The 24,854-nt window shown below is 42.3% G+C and overlaps 1 protein-coding gene across 1 annotated transcript in view; it reads right to left on the bottom strand.

Annotated features, from left to right (window-relative positions):
• The window catches only part of SLC28A3 (solute carrier family 28 member 3), a 105,983-nt gene that overhangs the window by 71,825 nt on the left and 9,304 nt on the right, over window positions 1-24,854 (bottom strand). The window contains exons 2-3 of the mRNA XM_070459133.1: window positions 17,969-18,121; window positions 1,820-1,998 (exon numbers count right to left, since the gene is read on the bottom strand). Coding sequence (XP_070315234.1) covers window positions 1,820-1,998; window positions 17,969-18,121 — 332 coding nt within the window. The remainder of the gene's footprint in view (window positions 1-1,819; window positions 1,999-17,968; window positions 18,122-24,854) is intronic.

Here is a 24,854-nt window from a genome sequence, read left to right as displayed (position 1 = left end):
CATTGAGCGGGACACCCCATCACTTTTGTGGAATTATTGTCCCAAATGCATAACCTGAGTCTAATTAGGGCCAATTGGGGGATGTTTTACAAAATAACTGGACTATATTTCTCAAAATTGTTATGGTTGTAGAAAACAAAGAAGACAGAGAGTCCACCCCAGATTACAGAATACCAAACATATCTGACAGATAAATGCAGCACATCATCCTGGAAGGAGTCCTGTACCAAGGGGAAGGTTTGTTATAAAGACCAACATAGGAACAATGGAGCTCATTTGAATTTTGGTTATAGTAAGGTATAATCTTAAATTTCCTCATATTGATAATGATACTGTGGTTATGTTAGAGAATGACCTCAGGAAATAGACTTTGGAATATGGAGGAATAAAGGGGTATGATGTCTATAATTTATTCCTAAGTGGTTCAGAGCAAAACAACACACAAATGTATATGAGAGCTATTGAGGTGTTATATAAAGCTAATGAGGTGTTATCAAATAAAAAAGATACAAAAAGATGTTTTGTGAATTATTCATATGTGCTAACTATAAATTTAACCTCTGTGTCATGTATGTGGACAGGGAAATTAATTTGTATATACATGTTTCCCTTTTACTTTTTTATTTTGCACAGTAAAAGCAACAACAATCAATACCATACTGTTTTTCTTCACATCTGTATGATTTTAAGAAATTGCTTTTTGTCCTGGAGAAATAGCTTATAGATGAAACAAATAGTAACAAATTGTGAAATCTGTGAACCTCAGAAGTCAATAGTGTGAAACCTACCCTCGGGGGCAGGGAGGAAAACAAGTGTCCTGAGAGAAGAGGCAGGCATAAGGACAGCAAGCTGGGGAAATGAACGTTTCCAATGCCACTGACTCAGAACACACAGTAGTTACACTTTCCCTCCTTCACTTGAAAGGATTCTTTTAGGTCTGTAGTCTGAAGAATGACTTCAAATGACACAGGAGTTGCTTTGAGGAAACATACAACAAGAACGTTTCCAGAACAATAAGAATCACTCTAAAGGCCTAGGTCCCAGAAAGAACCCACAGTAGAAAGCAAAGTCAGACAGCTGATGTCTTGCTGCTTCAGCCACCATTTGAGGGAGAGTTCAAATCAGCATATATATGGTGTCCTTACAAACTCTGTAGGGTCACTTTTCTGACCAGATGGTGACAGCTTATGTCCTGAAGAAGCACAGACAGAGATTTCCAGAGTTAAATAAGCTGGAAAATGAATTGGCTTCATAGCTTCCTTTTCTTCTAGTCTAACAACAGCTTTCCCCTCGTGGCTCCCCACCCTCTGTTCCTGCAGGTACTTATTGCTTTATGCTTCAGGCAATGAAGAGGTGAACTTTGAAGATCAAGGGCTGGGCAGTCCTGAGGGCAGGACATCTGGAGGCCCAGGAGCTACATACACTGTGTTCTCATAACGGCTGGGCCCGCCTTCGATCCTGAGAACCTATCCCTGAGGTCAGTAAAGCTCCTTTGCAAGCCTGGTGACCACTCGCTGTTCCACGGGGACACCATGGCAGCCTGAGGTTTTCGGTGTTGCACGGGTCTGAAATACCCGTGAGTTTAGAAAACAAAACCACAGTTCTTCCTGGCTGGGCTGGTCCCCCATCCCAGTCTCAGCAGGACAATGCTGCGACTGCGGGCTCCCGCCGAGCTCTGAGACCCTAAGGAGGGTCAGGCGCTGGCACCAGCATGGAGCTAGGGCACGTGCAGTGGGAGCCCTGGGCTCCCACCCCTCCTCTCCCTGATGGGACTGAAGGCCTCCTTCAGGCAGAGCTGCTTGGTCTTTGTGAGGTTAACCTTGCAGATGGTGGGTGAACGGGGAGTCCAGTTTCCTGGTGGACCACGGCTTCTCCTTCCTCCCCCTGACATTCTGTGAAGCCTATGGCTTCTTGAAAGTGAGAGCTAATGTCAGACTTGGGACTGTCTTCTGCAGGGACCCGTTTGTCGTGTAGACGGGCTGGGCAGGCCTCGGACATCTGTAGGAGACATTCAGCGGGGCTGTGAAATGCAGATTGGTGAGGATCACACACTTGGATGCATGGTAGGCATTTCCAAGGTTGAGGAACAGAAGGACTGTAACGGGGCTGCCTTGTTCAAAAGCTGGCCGATAGCTGATATGAGCACTGGTTCCCACTCTGTCTATTGAGGGCTCTCTTAGCTTCAACCTTGTCTTGTGAAATGAGTGTTATGTCCATGCAATGCTCAGGATATTTCAATTACAAGGTCTCATATCCCCCTTTGAGAAAGTAGACCTGTGGGACTGGGGCCAGCAGACAACCAGGTGTCACCAGAACACACAGTGCAACCCCCTCCCCCCCAAACTCCCACCCTGGCCTGGCTGCTTCCTACCCCAGAAACTCATGTTTATTTGGCTGTGCCACACGGCTTTGCAGGATCTTAGTTCCTTGATCAGGGATTGAACCTACATCCTCAGCAGTGAAAACATGCAGTCCTAACAACTGGACATCCAGAGAACTCCTCAGAAACCCTAATTTATATTTTTTATGTCTCTGAGGCTATGGTTTTTCCAGTGGTCATGTATGGATGTGAGAGTTGGACTATAAAGAAAGTTGAGTGCCAAAGAATTGATGCTTTTGAACTGTGGTGTTGGAGAAGACTCTTGAGAGTCCCTTGGACTGCAAGGAGATCCAACCAGTCCAGCCTAAAGGAGATCAGTCTTGGGTGGTCATTGGAAGGACTGATGTTGAAGTTGACACTCCAATACTTTGGCCACCTGATGCAAATAGCTGACTCATTTGAAAAGACGCTGATGCTGGGAAAGATTGAGGGCAGAAGGAGAAGGGGATAACCGAGGATGAGATGAATGGATGGCATCACCGACTCAATGGACATGGGTTTGGGTGGACTCTGGGAGTTGGTGATGGACAGGGAGGCCTGGCGAGCTGCGGTTCATGAGGTCACAAAGAGTCAGACATGACTGAGTGACTGAATGAATGAAACTATGTTACCCCATGTATTTTTCCCCATCTGGTTAAACACAGATTCCATACATATTTTACTATTTACGTTCAGAGTTGGGATGGACGTATTAATAACAACAAAGATTCTGCTACTTAAAAAGGTTAAGGTTTTTGGAACAGGGGTTTCCTCTTACATAATATATCCTTGAACCAGTAAAACTTGTCATTTCTAGGTCAAGTTATGTGACTTAAAATAATAGAGATGCCCCAAGTAATTGTCAGTGATATTGAATTTTAAAAATTTGAGGATGTACCCCCAAAGTTGTAAGTGGCCCTTAAAAGTTGCTCTAATTCTAAAAGTAATTGTTTAAAACACACCTTGAGCTCATATTTTCAGCCTCATCCATCATTACCCGGTTATTTCACATTTTGGCAGAAGCCTGAGATAGTGTCAGGGCTCTGACAGCAGTTGGTAGAACATCTGGAAGTTGCAGCATTATTTGGGAACACAGGGAAATATTGGTATTTAAGTCTGTTCAATCTACTGTGCAGGAAAGGACAATGTCCTCCATGTGTAGTGTAACAATCACAAACACAGAAAACTATGTAAAAGTAAGCAAGAAAACCTCTGTTTCTGAGTTTTTTTTGTTAACTTTAGTTTCTTACTTACCAATTGCTTTATTAGCATTCATTAGCCTGATTTAACAGTCATCAAAACCAGTCATTCTGGGTAGCTTTCACTCATTCACTCAATACAAATTTTAATTATGAAGAGAAAAAAAAAGAAATCTTATTCTCAGTGTCTCTAGTGAGAATTGCAGGTAATGAGCTACTGTTCATCACTGCTCTGCCAGTGGAGGAACCCGGGAGATTGCCTGGCTCTTGCCTGCCTCATTTTGTTCTACTCTCATCCTTGCTCACAAATCTTCCAGGGCCTTGCGGCTCTGTTCTGGCTTTGGAGCATTTTCCACTTGAACTTGGAGCCTGGACTGCTTCATTCTCACAGTTCGACTCTCAGCTCCTCAGGCGAGCTGCCTGGGACCATCCAGTCTTCTTGAAGGCGCTGACTGTATTGGGTATCTCAAGGCATAGGGCCTGGCCTGGAGGGTGTGCAGAGGCACAGAGCTATATGGGGGCTCTGAAGGCTTATAAATAGCATCCCCCTGAAAAGAACCAGACAGATGCACCTGTGACTTCTAGAAACAAGGACATTTTTAAACCTGAGGTTGCATCTAAACGTGATCTGAAAAGGGCTTCAAAAGTAATCAAAGTTAAGACGATTCTAACATCCAAAAGACAATGTTTACTACAGTGGAAACATATCAAGTCTACAAAAATTAATGAGACCATAACCATTCTTAAAAAAGAAAACTCTAGAAAAATCCCCTCATGCTTATCACCAGTAGGCAAATTTAACTCCTTACTGTGAAAGTTATGGAGAAAAGTAAGCATTTGTATCATCCAATAGGAACAGGATTTCAAGGTAACGAAATAGCCCCAGTTGATGAGAAGCAACATTTTATACAATGCAAGTATAAAAGGAATGACAGGATTTGAAAAGCCTTATTCGGAGACTTCTTGAGCAAAGACGATCAGTTGGTCTTAAATAAGTAAGTGGACAGTAGGTGGGATGCTGGATACTCTATGGAGCCACGTTTGTGGGACACAAGTGACACGCTGGCATGGGGCCCAGTGAAGCAGCAGAATAGAGATCAGGCCAATCGCAAGTGGGTCCATCAGATATTATGAGCTTCTACAGTGGGACAACGTGAAGTATACAACACTTCTGCTTTTGCATATGGATGTCTTGGTGTCTTTTTTCTTAAAAGCTCTAAAGTGAGATTGTTGTTTAGTCACTAAAACAGAAACCGACTCTTCTGCCACCCCACGGACTGTGGCCTGCCAGACTCGTCTGTCCATGGGATTTCCCTGGCGAGAATACTGCAGTGCGTTGCCATTCCCCACTCCAGGGGATCTTCCCCACCCAGGGATTGAACCTGTGTCTCCTGCATTGGGAGGCAGAGTCTTCACCATGGAGCCACCTGGGAAGCCCTGAAGTTAGATTACCTGGTTCGAACCCAAATTTCCCTCTTCAAGGCTGAGTTCTTAGCAGAGTATGCTGTCTCTCAGAGCCTCAGTTTCCTACACCTCTTTGGGTTTTTTTGAGGACCTAATAAGAATATTTGTGAAATTGTTGGACCAGAGCCTGACACTTTCAAGACTCAATAAATTAGCTATTAATGTTTTATTTGCTGTATATGTCTGTATATAATCTCCCCTCTCCTGCCCTCATCCCAGTCCAGTCCATGAGATTCTAGACTTCCAGTTGGGTAACTTTAGAACCCATTAAAGTGTCAGGACCCAAGTTCCAGACTTTTCCATTAATAACCTCCTTGTAGAACCCGAGTGAGTCAGTTGCTCAAAGACTCTGACCTTCAATTTCCTCACTGTGAGCCTGGGAAGAGAGGTGGGCAGGGTGAAGGGGACCTTAACTGTGTGCCATGTGGGGAAGAAAGATGACACAAAACAGGATATTAAGATGTTCTTCAGCACGATTGTGTTTTAAAACCTAGGACACATGCATGTCAGATAAAAGTGATGTTTCCCAGTCAGTGGGCAGGACACTGGTCTTATTTTTCTTAACATCTTCTAAAATAAAACTGAGGGCTGCCCTGATTCTACTCCTTTCAGGATTTAGTGAACAAATATTTGTTCACTAAATCTTTTAAATCTGCTATGATCATAATTCTTGTTCCAGAATAAAAATTCCATAGCACTGTCACTTAACAAAACAGTAAAGTGTACTTATTGACCACGCTAATCACCTGCTTGCCTGATAGATCATAAGCTCTGTTATAGCAGAGACCTTAGTTTTTGTTCATTGATGCAAGTCCAGGACCTATAACAGTGACTCACATATAGTAAATATTTGATAAATATTAGTTTAATTGTTCGAAATTCCTTACAAAGTTATCAGCATGGATATCAAATGTTTCTGTAAAATATGGGGCTCAGGTCCTGTGAAAAGGCTGCATTTACTTGTCTCCATTCAAGGTTGATTTGAGTCAGGGAAACGTCAAAATTGAGTACGGACTTTGTAAATATGGGCGGTGTGTGTCACTTGCCAGAGCAGACTGGTTTTCCCCATAACTCTCCCAGTACAGGGTAGTCACAGGAAGTAAGTAGGAATTCACATTCCAATCCCCGCCTCTCTTTGTTCCTCCTAAATGAGGGCAGCTGATTACAAAGGAGCCTGTCAGTGCTGAGGTCTCCGTGTTCCAGAGTTGGGTAAGGAGGTGATCAGGGAGTGGAGACTGAATACTTACAGCCTTGGCAGACAGCAGAGACAGGGCAATGGGTGCCCCTGGTAGAATTGCTTTGTCCCCACAGTGAACCATGGTGGAACACCTTCCCTGTCCAGGCCTATAGAGTCACAACGACCTCAGAAGTTAAACACCATGCCCCAGGTCACAGAGCTAGAATCTGCTGGAGCCAGACAAATCAATCTAGGCTGTCTGCCTTGAAGACTTGAGTTTTCTCTGCCGTTCCTCTTCTGCTTTTGGTATCTCCACTTCCTAAACATTTATTGAGAGCCAGTCATGAACCAGATACTATTCTAGACATTTAGGGGCTATCAGTGAACAAAACAAAGGTCAGTGTCTTAATCTGTGGGGCATGAAAGCAAGAGAAGGACCCAGAGACCAAGCCAAGAATTTTGCCTTGAGCTCTTGCCTTAGGGGCAGAGACAGAAGCCTACTTCTGTAAAGGCGCTCTTTGCTTCCCCCCCATCCAATCTGAATATTCTGCACATAATCTGGATGTGAAAGTTAGACTGGAAAGAAGACTGAGCACCGAAGAATTGATACTTTTGAATTGTGGTGTTGGAGAAGACTCTTGAGAAGACTCCTTGGACTGCAAGGAGATCAAACTAGTCAATCCTAAAGGAAATTAGTCCTGAATATTCATTGGGATGACTGTTGCTGAAGCTGAAGTGCCAATACTTTGGCCACCTGATATGAAGAGCCGACTCACTGGAAAAGAGGGCAAGAGGAGTAGCGGGCAACAGAGGATGAGATGGTTAGATGGCATCATCAACCCAGTGGACATGAATTTGAGCAAACTCTGAGAGATAGTGAGGACATGGATGCCTGGCGTGCTGCAGCTCACAGGATTGAAAAGAGTCAGACATGACTTAGGGACTAAACAACAATAACAATCTGGCCTCAGCATTAAAACTTCTCCAGATGGAGCCTTATTAGTCCTTGTAGCTCTGTGTAGGCTTTATCTCAATCCTTGATTCAAGAATGGTAATTTAAGCAAAAGTAAACAAGTGTTGGGTTTTTTAGTGGGGAGGTTTTGAAGTCTAGAGTTCCTTAAACAGGTAGCAAATAGGTAATAATAGAGGGCACTGGTTTACTTGAAAGTGCCTGTGGCATCACTACAGATCAGATTGGAAGAATAGTAATTAAATTTATGACAGTGATCGTCTCAGAGCAAGACAAGGAAGGCTGGGTCATGGCCATGGGGTCCCTTGACAACAGAGTTGGCCATCTGTGTGCATTATTTGGATTCTTTAACAAAGAAATGTTATAAAGCAAATTGGATTGAAAGTTGTCAGTTTTACCTGGTGGGAACATGGTTGTTTTTTATTCTACTCTTGCACTTTCTGGGTGGTGAGTATATAGGTTAGAACAAGGTGGTTGTGGTTAACAACCAGATTATCTGGGTTCATTTCTACCTCTGTCACTTATTGACTCAGCCCGTCTTTCTTTATTCATATGTTATAAAGATTGAGTGAATTGGTATGGAAAGCATTTCAACTAATTGTTGGCACATAATCAGAACTATCGTAAAAGCATTAACTGTACTGTTCTTATAGCTAAGAATATAGATATAAATAATTATGAATTGATCAATAAAAATGATACATAGGATTTTCTAAGTGCATCAAAAGTTTACAATCGTGATCAAAGAAGTTCTGCTAAGGCCCCATGACTCCTGTGAAGTGAGCCTGATAAGGCCCCATGACTCCTGTGAAGTGAGCCTGATAATATGGGGTGGATCAGGAGATCCAGATCATGAGTAAGAAGTGGAGACAAACTCTGAAGTGTGGGCATTTAGGCATTTGTTTGAGTCTACACAGTGACATCCAGTAAAAGACGACCTTTCCCTGTGGTTCCAAGAATTAGTAATTCATAAACAGGAAGCATTAATTCTAAGAACCAAGGTACAAGGCTGTTTTTTTACACTCTTCTGTACAATAAGGTTTTTTCTTTTTCTTAAAAAAAAAAATGTTTCCTGCTGCTCTTTCATCCATTTTCCAATTACAACCTCCATGTGCAGTGGATTAGCCTCACTGCAGATGTGGGTTATTTAAATGCATGTATATTTTTAAAGCTAAGTAATTATTTTCTTATCCTTTAATTAGCTTATAAACCAAACACATTTCTGCTCTCTTTGCTGACAGTAAACTGTCATATCTTACGTGTCTATTGCCTCTAAGTGAAATGACTTTACTCAACAAGTTTATTAATTTCTGACTTCATGTGTAAAATAGAAAATAACTCAAATTTTAGTCTCTAAAGGAAAAAAAAATTGTGAAGCCATGTGTGGCTGTTAGTGTAATGGACATCATCCTGGGCCCATATAGTTCTCCCTGTCTTTCTGCTGACCCCACCCAGGAAGGTGCCGTGCAGTGAATCACATCTCTGTTGTCAATGGCTTTGTAGATAAAAGATATTATTTATTAATCATCAGGACCAGGTGGCTTTTATGTTCTCTTAGTCCCTTAACAAGGATGAAGACCCTTGAGAACGTATTCCTGGCACCTAGACTAGTTACCCATTCAGTCATCCTGACTCAAGAACACACCCTGTTTCCAAGCCCTTACCCCCATTGTTGTCGTTTAGTCACTAAATCGTGTCTGACCCTTTGGTGACCCCACAGACTAGAGCATGCTCCTCTGTCCATGGTATTTCCCAGTCAAGAATACTGGAGCAGGTTGCCATTTCCTCCTCCTCCAGGGTATCTTCCTGACCCAAGGATTGAACCCGTATCTCCTGCATCTCCTGCACTGGCAGGTAGATTCATTACCACTAAGCCACCAGGGAAACCCACTTGCCCCCCTACCCGAGGTTAACTATAAAATTGTCTCAATAGCCCCTGGGGGTGTGGAGTGCATCTGTGAATGCTTCTAGGTCATGGTCCACCCAACCCCGCCCTGGGGGTTACCCTGTAATAAACTTATCACTGATTATATGGTTTCAAGATACCCTTCCAGTTAGGTGGGCTCTTTTCATTCTCTCCATCCTCCAACAATCCACATAGACCAACTCAAAATTCTCTTTGTTCATTTTATTTTTCTTCTCTGCTCACTGCCCTCTCAGATCTCCTCACTCTTTCCTTACAGTGTTCTATTCTTAAGCCCGAATTTCATTTCTCAAGAGACTTGAACTGTTTAAATAAATATCTAGGCTACTGGTTGTTTGTCACTGGTGGAAGCATTTCAGATGTGCAGGGCACTCAGTGCCAATCTGTGGACAATGACCTCAGATCTGAACAGACCTTTAACAAAAGAAATGGTTACACTCCTTAAATCCACTTCCTCTGCAGGTCACTTCTCCACATCTTAAGCCTGATCACACTATAGGAGCCTCATCCACTGAGGTCACCAGTGACTCCTTCTCACTGCAAATCCATAAGACCTGGGCAATCCTTAGTGTGATGCTGAATCTTGGCCCACTTTGGTTGCAGTTACCCTGCACTTCCGCTGCCCTTTCCTGGTCCTCCTCCTCCCTTGGCCACTCCCTCTTAGTTGCCTTAGTCACTTCTCTTCCTCCACCCACCCGTGGGGTGTTAGTGTCCCCAGGCCTTCTGCCACAGACGTATGATTTACTGATTTACAGACTTTCTCCGAATGGAATCTCTAGAAGTCATCCAAACATTCTGCATGCAAGTTGTGATATGGCGATTGATAGTAACACATACATATTTGGTCTTCCTTCCCCTTTCCTGGCACAGAGCTCCTGAAACTCTTGTAAATTCTTAAGCATGAAGAGCAATTTTTGTTCTATGGAGGCAACTTTGGGTGGGCTCCTGGATGGCTCCAGGATGGAGGCTGGTCACCAGCAAGATCAAGCCATGGAGACTCGGGATTTTTCTGATTAATCCAACCTGATAAAAGTACCGTGGGAACCTGTACTGATCAGAAGCACAGGTGACATCATGGACTTGTGATTGGCATCTGAAATGGGAGGGTGGGAGGTTTTGAAGGACTGAGCCCTTAACCTGTGGGATTTGATGCCATCTCCAGGTAGACAGTGTCAGAGTTGAGTTAAACTGTAGGACACCCAGCTGGTGTCAGAAGTGTTATGAGAATGGTACTTGTGTGAGAATCAAGGAAAAACACAGGAGGATTTTGCTTATGCACACATCCATGTGGACATGTGGTTCTGGAGAAAGTATCTTGAGCTTTCAGCATCATTCTTAAAGATCCATAATCCTATAAGAACTACTGGAGAGAGAGAAGGAGGATACGAAGAACCTGCATCTCTTATATCTCTTGCATTGGCAGGCAGGTTCATTACCACTAGTGCAACCTGTGAAACCCCCAAAGGAAGGAAAGGAAGTCCAAATTTGCAGCAGGCAGATGCTCCGCACCCATGTTTGGAAACATCTCCACTTGGCTGTCTCATAGGCACTACCAACTCAGTGTGACCAACCCTGAAACCAGCCACCCAAACAGGTTCCCATTCCTATCTCCTTTCATCTATCTGTATGTGGCACTGCCATTCACCCTGCTTCCCAAGTCAGAACTTTGGGGGAAAGTTTAAGTTATTAATTTATTCTCACATCTTACACTCAATCACCTTTAGTACCTGCCCAGTTCAGACAATCACCTCCTTTCATCTAAAGTATAGCCATAAATTTTTGCCACCTTCTTGTCTCTAGTTCTTTTCTACAATAGTTTATCTTCATGTGACTGTCCAAGAAGTATTTCACATGTGACATTTCATCCAGTATTCCACAATGGCTCCCCATTGCTCACAGGGGAAATAAAGCACCTAAGCCAAATAGGTAAAGTCTTGGTCTTTGCCACCCGCACCCCCCACCTCCCCGCCAAGAAGGCATTATCTTTCATCTCTCGACAAAAATGTGATCAGCCAGGCTGAACTCCTTTAGGTCATGCCACAGATCCCTTGAGTTCAAGCTTTGCACATGTGATTTCTCTGTATGGAACATCACCCCCACACCCTCACTTCCTCCTTTACTGTCCACTTGTAATCCACCAGGCAAAACTCACCCCGAACTTCAAGCCTCTCCCTCTCAAGGGCCTCCTCCTTTGTGATGCCTTTTTGGCTTCCCCAGGTGACATGGGCCAGGCTTCTGGGATCCACCTACTCTCAGGTACACCTACCTAGTTACCCACCTCCAACTTTCACACCCCTCTTTCACTTTCATTTTATACTGCGTTGACTTTCGGCATCATTAATGATTTGCACCAGGCAGCATACTTGCTCTATGTATAGAGAACCAAAGCAAGATCAATGGAAGGAAGAAAAGTTTAGATGCAGAGATCTGGGCAACGAATCATTCTAAGCAAAAAGGGAGTAAAAGGTGGTCCAATGGTTAAGAATTCACCTGCCAGTGCAGTGGACACAGGTTCAATCCCTGGTCAGGGAACTAAGATCCTGCATGCTATAGAGCAGCTAAGCCCACAGGCCGCAGCTGGAGAGTCATGTGCTACAATGAAAGATCCCACACGACACAACAAAGATCCTGCCTGCCACAATTTAAGACCTGACACAGTCAAATAAGTATTTTTTAACATAAAAAAAGGAGTGAAGGGGCTATATGGAGAATTGTAAAACTCACATGTGGAGTTTGCTTAATTTCATTTGTACCACTGATACCTGTTACATATTAAGATTTATTTGAGGCTGTGAGGATTAAACAAGATTAGCAAAGTGGTATTGTATCCAGAGCTAAATACACTTTGCAGTTATTATCTACTTTTCTTAAATCTTTTGCTAGTCTCTGAAATCCTTGGATGATAACGCGTGTCTTTTCACATGTTTCTCCTCTGAGCGTAGCAGTAGGCAGAGAGCTCCACAAGTTCTTCATCATTGGGAGGTGGGACTGCCTCTTGCTATTAAGAATTGAGTGAGTTTTTTGAATGAATGTGCAAAATAATGAACCAGAAAGGAGACATTTTCTAATAATTCTTATAGAGATCATTCATTATGCTTTTAGTAAGCAAGGTGTCTAGCAGGCACTAGATACAAGCAGTGAGCCAGTTAGGGGCTCCAGGTCAGACTGGCTCACAGGTCTGCTGGAGGCTGTGAATGTGGCCCAGAGTGGGTGTTGTCCAGAGTGGGTATGTCCTGCTGGGCATGGTCTGTGTAGCAGGCTGGGTGGGTGGTACCAGGGCGTTTAGTGAGTTTTTTTGGACACCCCATAAGCCCTTAGAAGGGGGTAGGGAGAGACTTGTGGACTCAACATGTTTGCAGGTCAGATCCTTGGAAATGATTCAGGAGAGACATAGAATTTCCTGTGGTGCGGGAGGCAGGGGAACATGGCAGTGTGGAAAACAGGCTTCAGCCCCTCACCAGCTGTGTGACCTTGGCTCCTTACCCTCTGTCTTGGGTAGGTTAGAGGGCTTTAAAAGAACATAGGCAATAAGTGGTACTTGTTTCTGTGTTGAAATCTTGAACACATCGTTGATAAATATCCAACCAAACCACTCTTCCAAAAAAAAACAAAAAAAAATCCTCCTGGCCAAACCCAAGAGTCTTTCCATAAGTCTCATTCTCCTTAATTTCTCTGGTCCCTGGCTCTGTTGATGGTGCCATGCTTTTCTTGACCTTCTCTCCAGCCTGATTCTCTTCATTCCAATTGCTACTGGCCCCCCGCCTCCCCTGGGGTGGGAGTCATTGCTTCTTTAGATGTCATCTTTCTCTAGATTCCCAGTTCCCCTCTGCCCCTACCTTTGTGACACTTTCCAAATCAGTATCTCTAACTTGTGCTGTCATCCTAACCCTGTTCTGATCTCCATGTGTCACCTTTCTCTTCCAAGATTCCTCCTCTGTTATAAAGTATAATGGGCCCCATGCCCTCTAATACTTCTTCCAACTCTAGACTTTGGTTTGGGGCAGCCAAACAGAACAGATAAACATCTTAAAAATGCACATTTCATATGATCCAACATTACATGTATAAGAATCTGTCTTACAGAAATACACAAATTTTAAAGGACAGATGGTCAAATATATTCATTATGACTTATTAAGAGAAAAACATTAGAATTGTTTATAGGACAAATGGTGAATTCTGGTATTTCATACCATGAGAGAATAAGTAGAAGTTAGAATAAGGCATGTTTATAAGGACTTATGATATAAAAGTATTCTGCAGAGTATGGTGAAAAAAAAAGTGAGTTGCAGAACTTTATATTTGTACTATTATCCTATTTGTGGATGTGTTTGGGAGGAAGCATGCATATGAGAATAAATCAAGGCTTAAATCAGAATACTCAAAATGTCTTTTTTTATTTTTTATTTTTTTGGGGGGGAACCTTTGGAAACACTTTTATACATTATTTTTTTTAAACCCAATTTCTATTTTGCATTGAAGTATAGCCAATTACCAATGTTGTGATAGTTTCAGGTAGACACCAAAGGAACTCAGCCATACATGTAAATGTATCCATTCTTCCTTAACTCCCCTCCCATCCAGCCTGCCACATAATGTTGAGCAGAGTTCCCTGTGCTAGACAGTAGGTCCTTGTTGGTTACCAGTTTCAAATATAGCAGTGTATACATGTCAATCCCAAACTCCCTAACTATCCCTTCCCATAATCCTTTGCCCTGGCAACCATAAGTTCATTCTCTTAAGTCTGTCAGTCTGCTTATGTTTTGTAAATAAGTTCATTTGTATCATTTATTTTTATTTTTATTTTTTTTTCATTTCTTTTTAGATTCCCCAAATAAGGGACATCATACTAAAATGTCTTTGAGACAAAGGTATGAGATATATTAGACATATATATATCTCTAAGCTATGACATATATTAGAGCCTAGGAATGAATGTTAATGCCTCATTTTAAAGTATTAAGCTGGAAAAAACTTAAAGACTAATCTCATGTTGAATCTCTATGGGGCTGGAGGTGATAAAGTTCCTGGATTGGGAAGGAATCTAGAATTTCAAGGTCTTTGAGGCTAGGATGGGAGAAAACAAAGCAAAAGTCTTGGAAGTGTCCCCTTTAGGCATCTGTATTCTAGTCTCAGAACCATGGAAGCTACTGGGAGAGTTTCATTAAAGAAGAAGGTATGGGGAGTAACAATTTGAAAAAAAAGATACAGAGCCTTGAAGTTGATTTCACTGTCATTTACTGAGATAGACCATATTAGAGTTTAATGGTTGAGGTGAGGTGGGATGGGCAGGAGGGTCTTGGAAATATCTGAGATTTTCCATGGGTCATATGGATGTGGAGAAGTGGAGGAAAGTTGAGTGAGTTCTGATGGTGGCCTTCAAGTCAAGCTGGAGATAGAAACCTGAGTTGACTGTATATGGACATGCAGAGTGAGGAGGATGAAAACGGATCAAGGATAATTCCAAGAGCTCTGACATTTCATTATGAGGATTAAGTGAATGACATACTTAAAATCCCATGATGGGTGGAACAGAGTAGGCACTCACTAAGTGTTAATTTCCTTCCTCTCAAGAAACACTTTTTGTTTTTATTTATTTATTTTTGTTTTGTTTTTTATATTTCTTTCTTTTTTTACTTGTTCTTTTTTCTCAAGAAACAGTTTTTTTGGGGGGCCACTCTGCACCACTTGCAGATCTTCCCTGGGCAAGGGATCAAATTGGGACCCACGGCCAATTTAATACTGCCAGGGAATTCCCAAGAAACACTTTTTAAATGAACTGATTGTCAACAATTAATGCCAAACAAAACTGACCTTTTAGGACTTTCCTGGTTGAACTTTCCAGGTGGCATCAGTGGTAAAGAATCTGCCTGCCAATGCAGGAGACATGAGATGTGGGTTAGATCCGTGGGTCGGGAGGATCCCCTGGAGGAAGTCATGGCAACCCACTCCAGCATTCTTGCCTGGAGAATCCCATGGACATAGGAGCCTGGCGGGCTATAGTCCATAGGGTCGCAAAGTGTCGGACACAACTGAAGTGACTTAGCAGGCACTCACAGTGGATAGGAATCTGCCTGCCAAGGCAGGGAACATGAGTTAGATCTCTGATCTGGGAAGATTCCATATACCTTGGGCAACTCAAGCCTATGGGCCACAACTGAAAGCTGCGAGCCCTAGAGCCTGCATGCTACTGAGCTGGTGTGTTGGAACTACTAAAGCCCGGGCACCCAGAGCCTGTGGTCTGCAACAAGAGAAGCCTCCGCGATGAGAAGCCCGTGTACCACAGTGAGAGAGTAGCCCCCTCACTGCATTTAGAGAAAGCCTGAGTGGAGCAACCAAGATACAGTGTAACCAAAAAGAGATAAACAATAATTATTATCTTTTAAAAAACAGATCGACCTCTAAGAATAAACCTGCAAATAGGGTCACAGGGCTAATTCAGAGCAACAGCCATTGCACACTTGTTGAGTTATGCAAACATAAAGATTTCAGAAAAGGAAAAGGAAATTGTGATCTCTGTACCTACCATGGGAACCGCAGATGATCTCTGGTGCTTCTTCCCCCAGTGAAGGGCCAGACACCAAGTTCTTTCCCCTGCTCACCTAGGAGAGTGCCTTAACGACTCCTGCTGACTGGGCGTGCATAAACCCATTTTAAAGAATCTGTTTCCTCTTCCACTCTGCCCCACCTTGATCTGTCTCACCCTAGGTCCTAGGGTAGATCTCAAAAGGACAGACCACAGGAGATTTTCAACTCTGGAAAAAAAAAATCATTTGGAGTAACTACTAGGGGAAATTTCTGGTTTGGAAATTTGCTGAAGAAGTTCATCCTAGCCATTCAATCCTGTTATGCCCCTTTCTTCAATTATAAGAATCCGTTTGCTTTTCTAGCCTTCCCTGGTGACTCAGATGGTAAAGAATCTGCCTGCAATGAGGGAGACCTGGGTTTGATCCTAGGGTGGGGAAGATCCCCTGGAGGAGGGCATGGCAACACACCCATTCTTGCCTGGAGAATCCCCATGGACTAAGGAGCCTGGTGCAGTCCATGGGGTTGCAGAGTTAGACACGACTGACTAAGCATGCATGCATTTGCATTTTTCCGGGGGAGATCTGGCTTATCACCGTTTTGTGTTGTTGTTTTTCAGCCACTCAGTCGTGTCCAATTCTTTGCGAGGACATGGACTGCAGCACACCAGGCTTCCCTGTCCTTCACCATCTCCCGGAGTTTGCTCAAACTCATGTCCATTGAGTCAGTGATGCCATCCAAACATCTTGTCCTCTGTCCCCTTATTTTGTTACTAAAGCTTATTGACTAGAGAATTTCAGATGTTCTGAAGGTAAGTGAAGGCAGAGTACACTAACTTGGTGTTAGAATTTGGGCTTTAGGGGGATTCCCTGGTGGTCCAGTGGTTAGGAATAGGTGCTTTCACTGCTGGGGCAGGGGTTGAATCCCTGGTGGGGAATTAAGATTCTGCAAGCCATGCAGCAGCCAAAAAATAAATAAAATAAAATAAAATGGGCTTTAACAACTGGGAGGATATGGGAAGAGCTCTGAGGCGAGGGAGAGGAGCGAGTGTGAAGCCAAAGAACACAGCCCCAAAGCTGTGTCTGTATTGTTCATATTGAGATGCCTACTAGATACCCACGTGGAGGAGTCATGGAAGCAACTGAATTTACAAGGTTGGAGCTAGGGGCAGAGTCAGAGTTGAAGATAGAAATTTAGAACTTACCTTCATTTAAATCGGGTGTGATTAGCTTTCTGCCGAGAGTCCCTCTGACAGTCTGGTGAAATTACTAGGGTCATTTTATATGTTTCTGTGTTATTCAGTTCAGTTCAGTTCAGTCGCTCAGTCATGTCCTACTCTGCGACCCCATGAATCGCAGCACACCAGGCCTCCCTGTCCATCACCAACTCCTGGAGTTTACTCAAACTCATGCCCATTGAGTCAGTGATGCCATCCAACCATCTCATCCTCTGTCATCCCCTTCTCCTCCTGCCCCCAACCCCTCCCAGCATTGGGGTCTTTTCCAATGAGTCAACTCTTCGCATCAGGTGGCCAATGTATTGGAGTTTCAGCTTCAACATCAGTCCTTCCAATGAACACCCAGGACTCATCTCCTTTAGGATGGACTGGAGGGATCTCCTTGCAGTTCAAGGGATTCTCAAGAGCCTTCTCCAACACCATAGTTCAAAAGCATCAATTTTTCGGCACTCAGCTTTCTTCACAGTCCAACTCTCACATCCATACATGACCACTGGAAAAACCATAGCCTTGACCAGACGGACCTTTGTTGGCAAAGTGATGTCTCTGCTTTTTAATATGCTATCTAAGTTGATCATAACTTTCCTTCCAAGGAGTAAGCGTCTTTTAATTTCATGGCTGCAATCACCATTTGCAGTGATTTTGGAGCCCCCCAAAATAAAGTCTGACACTGCTTCCACTGTCTCCCCATCTATTTCCCATGAAGTGATGGGACCAGATGCCATGATCTTAGTTTTCTGAATGTTGAGCTTTAAGCCAACTTTTTCACTCTCCTCTTTCACTTTCATCAAGAGGCTCTTTTGTTCCTTTTCACTTTCTGCCATAAGGGTGGTATCATCTGTATATCTGAGGTTATTGATATTTCTCCCAGCAATCTTGATTCCAGCTTGTACTTCTTCCAGCCCAGCATTTCTCATTATTATAATATATTAAATAACAGATCTAGTTGGTAAATCTGTTAATCATTTGAGACCTGAGAAATTAACAACTATGACCTCCAAGTAATAGAAAAGGAATCAATATCTTTAGATATCTGGAATAATTGTAATATGAAAATGTTTGCGGTTTCTGTTGATGGCAAAGCCACAGGTACTGCAATATTATTGTACTTACATCCCTTTGTTCATGAAGGAAATATTCAGCCTTTTCCAGCTGCTTCTCTGTAGATTTGGAGTGCTTGTCTCTGCCCACGGCCATGCAGACTAAAGGCCCTCTGCAGTCCGTGTGAGTCTTCGGACTCAAGACGACTGCCATGGCCCAGGTGCACTGCTCACGAGGTAACAGCCTCATCAAGGTGAACAGGAGATGGCTGAAGATGATCGAACCAAGCAAGCTACTGGAACCTGCTCCGCTTCTGGGCAGGATCATATTTCTCTGCCCCCTTTCAGCTCAGCTTTTCCCCAAAATTTGTTGTCACCTTGCTTCCTCCGCCTCCCTCATTCTCATTGCATGCCAAGCACATGCTGATGTTCTCACTTATCCAAAGCCGCTCTTGTCAAAATGCCCACTATCTTCACATTGCCAGTGGCTACGTCCTCTGCGTCTCTTCTTTATCTCCCAATCTCCATTTTACTTTTTGAACGATTTTCTTCTGACTTCTATGACTCGTCACTTTCCTGGGTTCCCTCCTACCTTACTACTCTTTCTCAGTTACCTATACCTTATATAATAATCCTCAAGTTTGGGGCTATATAGAACTGAGTGTTTTGTTAAGAATGAAAAAAAAGAGATGAATGGCCTCACCCCAGACATTCTGAGTCAGAATGGGTGGTCAGGGTACTCATGTCCCACTGTGTTTTAAAATAAATGGTGCGAGTGGGAATTCCCTGGCAGTCCAGTAGTTAGGATCCCACGCTTTCACTATTGAGGGCACAGGGTTTGGAACTAAGATCCCTCAAACTGCTTGGTGTGAGCAAAAATAATAAATAAACAAACAGCACAAGTCCTGGCACAGATCAAAATTTGAAACCTAGCACCATCCCGGATTTAAAAAATTACTTTTTCATAGCCTAATTATATAATATGTATAATAATAAAATCAATACAATATTCCTTTTATATGTTGTATGTCACCATAATCCCATTTATAAGTGTCATAATTGGATGTTATGATAATCCCATTTTAGATTTCTATGGTTTCAGTTGAGTTATCAAGGATGCAAGAGGGTACACATTCCAAAAAACCAATCATAAAGATAAATTCCCTTGTTTCCATCCTCTGCCTAAAAATAAAAATAGCAGCAACCCTGGATCTGGAGTCAGAAGACCAAGTTCATTTTACAGATGTGATTTTCCTGTTCTGGAGATGTCATTTAACCTTTTTTAGATCTCAGTTTTGTCTCATCCACATTATGAGGATTGTTATAATACCTGTTTAGACTTGATTCATTGTTCTATTGACCTGCTTCCAACTCTGCTTGACACTATTTGCTGTTTCAAGGTTCCAGGACAACTGCTGGAAATGGACCCTTTCATCAGTTTCTATCTCTGGAGGAGTTAGACTCAAGACTCTGTATCCAAGATGCTGTTTTTATACTTAGGATAGTCTGACATAATTATTTGAATATATTATTGAAAGATTATTTTGATAAAAGGTGAAAGACTAGATCGTAGTTTCATTGTTTTGGAGTGCAGACTTTTTGCAAGACTAGATAAAACAGTTTAGATTCATTTCTAAGAAAAAGGTCTGACAAATCTCAAAAAAGTCCATGTTCATCTTTTTTTTGGGTCCCATTTATGTGTTTGTGTGCATGTGTATGTGTAAGAAACAACCTGCAGGATTCTGATTACAGTGTGGATGGAAAGTGACTGGATGAACAAGTGCAAAAATAGTAAGGCCATTTCTTAAAGAAAACTTCTCTGAACATATCTGATTGAAGTTTTTGTTTGTTTCTCTCTTCTTCTCAATCTATAAAATGAGCAGTCACTAGCAAGCTGCCATAAATACAGTTTGTACAACTTGTCTTGGCATCTTTATGAAGTCCCAGCTCTCTCCTTTGAAATGATCTGACCACCATCTTCCATGAAGAGTGTGCTCAAGGCAGGTATGACAATATTACGGAGCTTTGCTGTCCAATGTGGTAGACTTTAGTTACCTAAAGGCTGTTTAGATTTAAAGTTAATGAAAGTGAAATACAATTAAAAATTCACTTCCTTGGTCAGGTTAACCGTACTTTAAGGGTCAATAAAGCACAGGTGGCTAGTAGCTAGAAAAAGCATATAGTCAAGCATCAAATGATTACTGCTAATTACAAAACCCAGACATCTCAGGTTAATCATTCTTGTGCTTTTCTATGTATGGGAAGATGCAAGAAATTGGAGTCATTTGAAAATTTCCCTTAGGTATGCATCTTAACTATCTAGGGGCCAGTATATTTAAAGCACAGATTGCTTCCTGATTTTTTTTTTTTTCTTCCCATCCTGAGTTCCCCTCAGGGTACACTGTTCTGGGCAACCGCAGTAGCTAACAGCTTGATCCTTTTAGACTGGAAAGGCAGGTAAGACTGGAAAGGCAGGTAACTTTTTATTTTTCCCAATACTAATTTCATCCTTCTTGGTCTCCTCTTGATCTCTGCTGCCTCTGCAGACAGTCCTCAGAAAACAGAGCACACCCTTCAGGTACCTTGGCATTACCCTAACTGGCCTCAGTCTGGTCCCCAAATTGTAGCCTTTATCTGGATTCTAAGTGTCCAATTTTGTGAAAACTATTTGTTCTCAAAGGCCCAAGATATTAAGAATGGCCCATTAAGCAGACTCCTGGAGCTCTTCGAAATAGGAATGGTTCCTGTATCTGGTACCCTCTGTCTACCAGGCACCGTAGCATACTCTCTGTGTGCATGTTTCATTTATTTCCCTCATTAGGAGAAATGCTCTCATACTTACATGAGGTTGGTATGGATTTTCCTCTGTTTTCCAGATGAGAAAAGGGAAACCCAGAAAAACTGAGTTACATGCTTAAGTTGATATAGAAATACACTCCAGCCAAGCCCCTTGCCCTTTGGCAGAATGGTTCTGATCATGTTATGACTTGTACTGTGGCTGTTTGTTTATCCAGTGGGCTGTAATCTTCAGGAATGGGATAATATCGCATTTGTCTTTATATTCTTTATAATTCCTGGCACAGCCCCTTTTACACAGCAGGGGTGCACTAACTGGGTGATGGAACAGTACTTAGAAAGCCTAACCTTCACACTTAGAATTCTCAAGGTTTTTCACATCCTTCAATAGAGGAGAAGAGCATTTTAATAAGATTTGTGGAAGAAGTGAACTGAAAGCAAAATTTGCCAAGGAAATCTGAAAAAGGTGTTTTTTTTTTTTTTTTCAGATTAGCTCTTGAGGTCAAGGAAGCAGGAAACGCTCCTGTGGGTGGAGGTGCCTAAAAAAGGCATCCTCTCACATTGGGTTCAAAGCCAAGTGCTTTGCTCCATGAAGTCCTGTTTTCACGGGGTTGAGACAAAAACCCCATTTATAGATTAAATTGTTGCTCATGCTGGCAAACTGAAGCAAATTGACTGCCTAGAGAGGATGTGCTTTGTTAATTCAGCATCAAGCTGTTGTCCTGGAGGGGGAAACATCTCTCTCCACCTTTTTCTGGTCTTCTCGTGGCTGAACTAATAAAACTGGCACAAGACAGAGTAACAGGAGGAAAACTTATTTTAATTAATTTGTGTGGTGTTCTGGTGGAAAATGAACCTAAGAAGTGGTCAGGGCAGGCAACTTTTGTACTTTTTAGGCAAAGAACCAATACATTTGTGAGGAATTGATGGAACAAGACATTTTGGCTTTGGGTTCTTAGTGAAGAAATGAAACAGAGTTTGGGCTTGAGGTAGTAAATTAAAGATGTAGCCAGGTTTGTTTGAAAAAGCCTCCCAGTTCAAATTCCCCATCTCTGAAGATAAGGGTGTCCTCTACTTCTAGATGTAGGGAGGGCATCTTTCACATGGAGGTTTATTTTCTGCTTTCAGGGAACAGAGAGGACGGTCAAAGTGTCTTTCTTGCATCAGCTGTTTGTTAGGTAGCTATTTTTTAATGAAGTTTTAAAAGGCTACTTTCCATTTACAGTTATTACAAACCATTGGCTGTGTTTCCTGTGTTGTACAGTACGTCCTTGAGCCTGTCTTATACTCAATACTGTGTACCCCCCACTCTGCTCACCGCTTGTTGCCCCTCTCTCCTTCTCCACTGGTTACCACTAGTTTGTTCTCTATATCTGTGAGTCTGCTTTTTTGTTATGTTTACTAGTTTGTCGTGTTTTTTTGATTCTACATATAAGTGATATCATATAGTATGGGTCTTTCTCTGTCTGGTTTATTTCACTTAGAGTGTATGTGTGCGCCGTGTGTGATAGTCACTCAGTTGTGTCCAACTCTGTGCGACCCCATGAACTGTAGTCCACCAGACCCCTGTCCATGGGATTCTTCAGGCAAGAATACTGGAGTGGGTAGCCATTCCTTTCTTCAAGGTATCTTCCCTACCCAGAGATCAGAACCCGGATTTCCTGCACTGCAGGCAGATTCCCACCAGGGAAGACCTTCACTTAGCATAGCACTCTCCAAGTCCATCCATGTTGCTGTGAATGGCAAACTTTCATTCTTTTTTTATGATTGAGCAGTATTTTATATATATATATATATATATAACATCTTTTAAGTAACTTTCAGTTCAGTTCAGTCATTTAGTCGTGTCTGATTCTTTGTGACCCTATGGACTGCAGCAGGCCAGGCTTCCCTGTCCATCACCAACTCCTGTACCTTGCCGAAACTCATGTCCATCAAGTCGATGATGCCATTCAACCATCTCGTCTTCTGTTGTCCCCTTCTCCTCCTTCAAAACAAGGAATATGCCATGAGGCATATTTGGGGGTGGTCTGCCCTGGGCTCCAACACTGTGCTGGGCATTATTGAAACGCAACTGGGAAGGGCTTTCTGATCTTCATTGACCATCTTTAGGTGGATTTTGCATTTACATTCCAAACACTTCTAACTAGCTGTCTTAGCTAGTCAAAACCAGTTGTCTTAGCAAAGCCATTAAAGAGCTAATGTTGAATAAAGTGGGCAGATTATTTATTTTTTTATTTTTTGCTTTGTCTTCCAAAGCTACAGGTTATCTTTGACCACAAATGAGAAAGAACGGATTCATCAAAGCCGGATACAAATAGGAATTTATTATACAAAAAAGATGGCGTATCATCCAATCAATGGGGAAAATTTGGTTTATTTAGGGCATAGTGCTGGATAAACACATAACCTTGCCTGAAACAATCCCCTCTTTGCTAGTAGCTTCCTTGTCCTGCCCCCTTCTGCCTACAAAACTTTTATTTTCTAAGCTATTCAAAGCTCCTTTCTATTTGCTAGGTGAGATGCTGCTGATTCATGAACCAGTGAATAAAGCCAATAAGATCTTTAAAATTTACTCAGTCGAATTTTGTTTTTCAACAATCATCAGTTACTGGGACTTCCTTGGTGATTCAGTGCTCCCAATGCAGGGACCCCAAGTTCGATCTCTGGTCTGGGAACTTGAGTATGTTTTGGTGCCCAAGTGCAAGAATGCTTAGGGTATATGTATTTAAGAAACAGCCTGATGTGTGCTCAATTTGTCAAGATAGTGCATCTTTTTTATATGCTTACTAGCTTCCCTTGTATCTCAGCTGGTAAAGAACCCGCCTGCCATGCAGGAGACTTGGGTTTGATCCCTGGGTTGGGAAGATCCCCTGGAGAAGGGAAAGGCTGACTATTTCAGTATTCTGGCCTAGAGAATTTCATGGACTGTATAGTCCATGGGGTTGCAAAGAATCAGACACGACTGGGTGACTTTCACTTCATATGCTTGTTGGCAATTCTGAAAAATGTCTGTTCACGACTCTTACCCCTTTTTCTGTTGGGTTGCTAGCATTTTATTAATAGTAGGAATTCTATATTAGGTGTAGCCAGCTGCCAAAATCTTATTGCACTTTTTGAACTTTTTGCATTGTAAGAATATTAACTATTAAAATAACCAAAAATAGCTTACTAGCAGTTTTAAACATTGATGTGCTTGAGAATTATGAGGGAGGAAAAAGTTTTCCTCAGCCTTCTTAGGGTTCCTTGCTGGGTCTGAAAATTAAACTGACAAAGACAGATTAACAGGAGAAAACACATTTTATTGGATTTTTATAAGTTCATTAAAGAATGAAGATGTGAAGAAATGACCAGAGCAGGAAAGTTTTATGTCTTTTAGACAAGGGAACAATAAATCTGTGAAGAATTGACAAGCAAATGGGTTTGGGCTAGGGACTAATCCAGCTAGTGCTAGTTAGTCCTTCTCTTCCTTAACTAGGAAGATAAAAGTTAGCAAGGATTGTTGCAGATCCTTCTGGTTGCTGTCTGGGCTGATAAGTGTTTGTCTCTAGTCAAAGGAGAATTTATTTCTTGCCTTTAGGCAGGAAAGGGCATGCCTTTCTGAATTTACTGATGCTTAATTGCTATCAGTTCAAAATAATTTTTTTTAAAGAGGGTGACATATTTAGGGTGACATATTCTGATTTCTTCAGTCCCATCTGGAAGGTTAAAAATGCATATTCCCAGGCCTCAACTCTGGAGAGTCTATCAGGTTGAGGTGGGACACAGCAATGTGTATTTCGAACAATTGATCAACTTAAGATTGGTTATCCCTGGAGAGGTGTTGTCTCAGAGGGGTATAGGGGGTAGGGGACACCTGGGGAGTTTTTCACTGTGCAAGAGTGGAAGAGGAGGAGATGAGCTAATTCAGAGAAATTATGCAGTGAAAAAGAGAAGTTTGGGGAGCTATGGTTAGAGAGCATCTCCTTTCCAGTCTAATAAGAGGACAATTGAATGTTGAACGTGAGCAAGTCTTGATTACAAGTATGAGAAGGGAAAGGTTGTAAATCAATGCCAGAAAGGATTATTCAGGAAGTGATTATGTGAGAAATAAAAGTTGGCTCAATAAGAACCTTAACTGAGAAGCATTATATTCATTCATTGTACAAATATGTGTTGAACAC

Source organism: Odocoileus virginianus, chromosome 31, assembly GCF_023699985.2.
Source record: "Odocoileus virginianus isolate 20LAN1187 ecotype Illinois chromosome 31, Ovbor_1.2, whole genome shotgun sequence".
NCBI lineage: Eukaryota > Metazoa > Chordata > Mammalia > Artiodactyla > Cervidae > Odocoileus > Odocoileus virginianus.
This window is presented reverse-complemented; position numbering and strand designations above follow the sequence as displayed.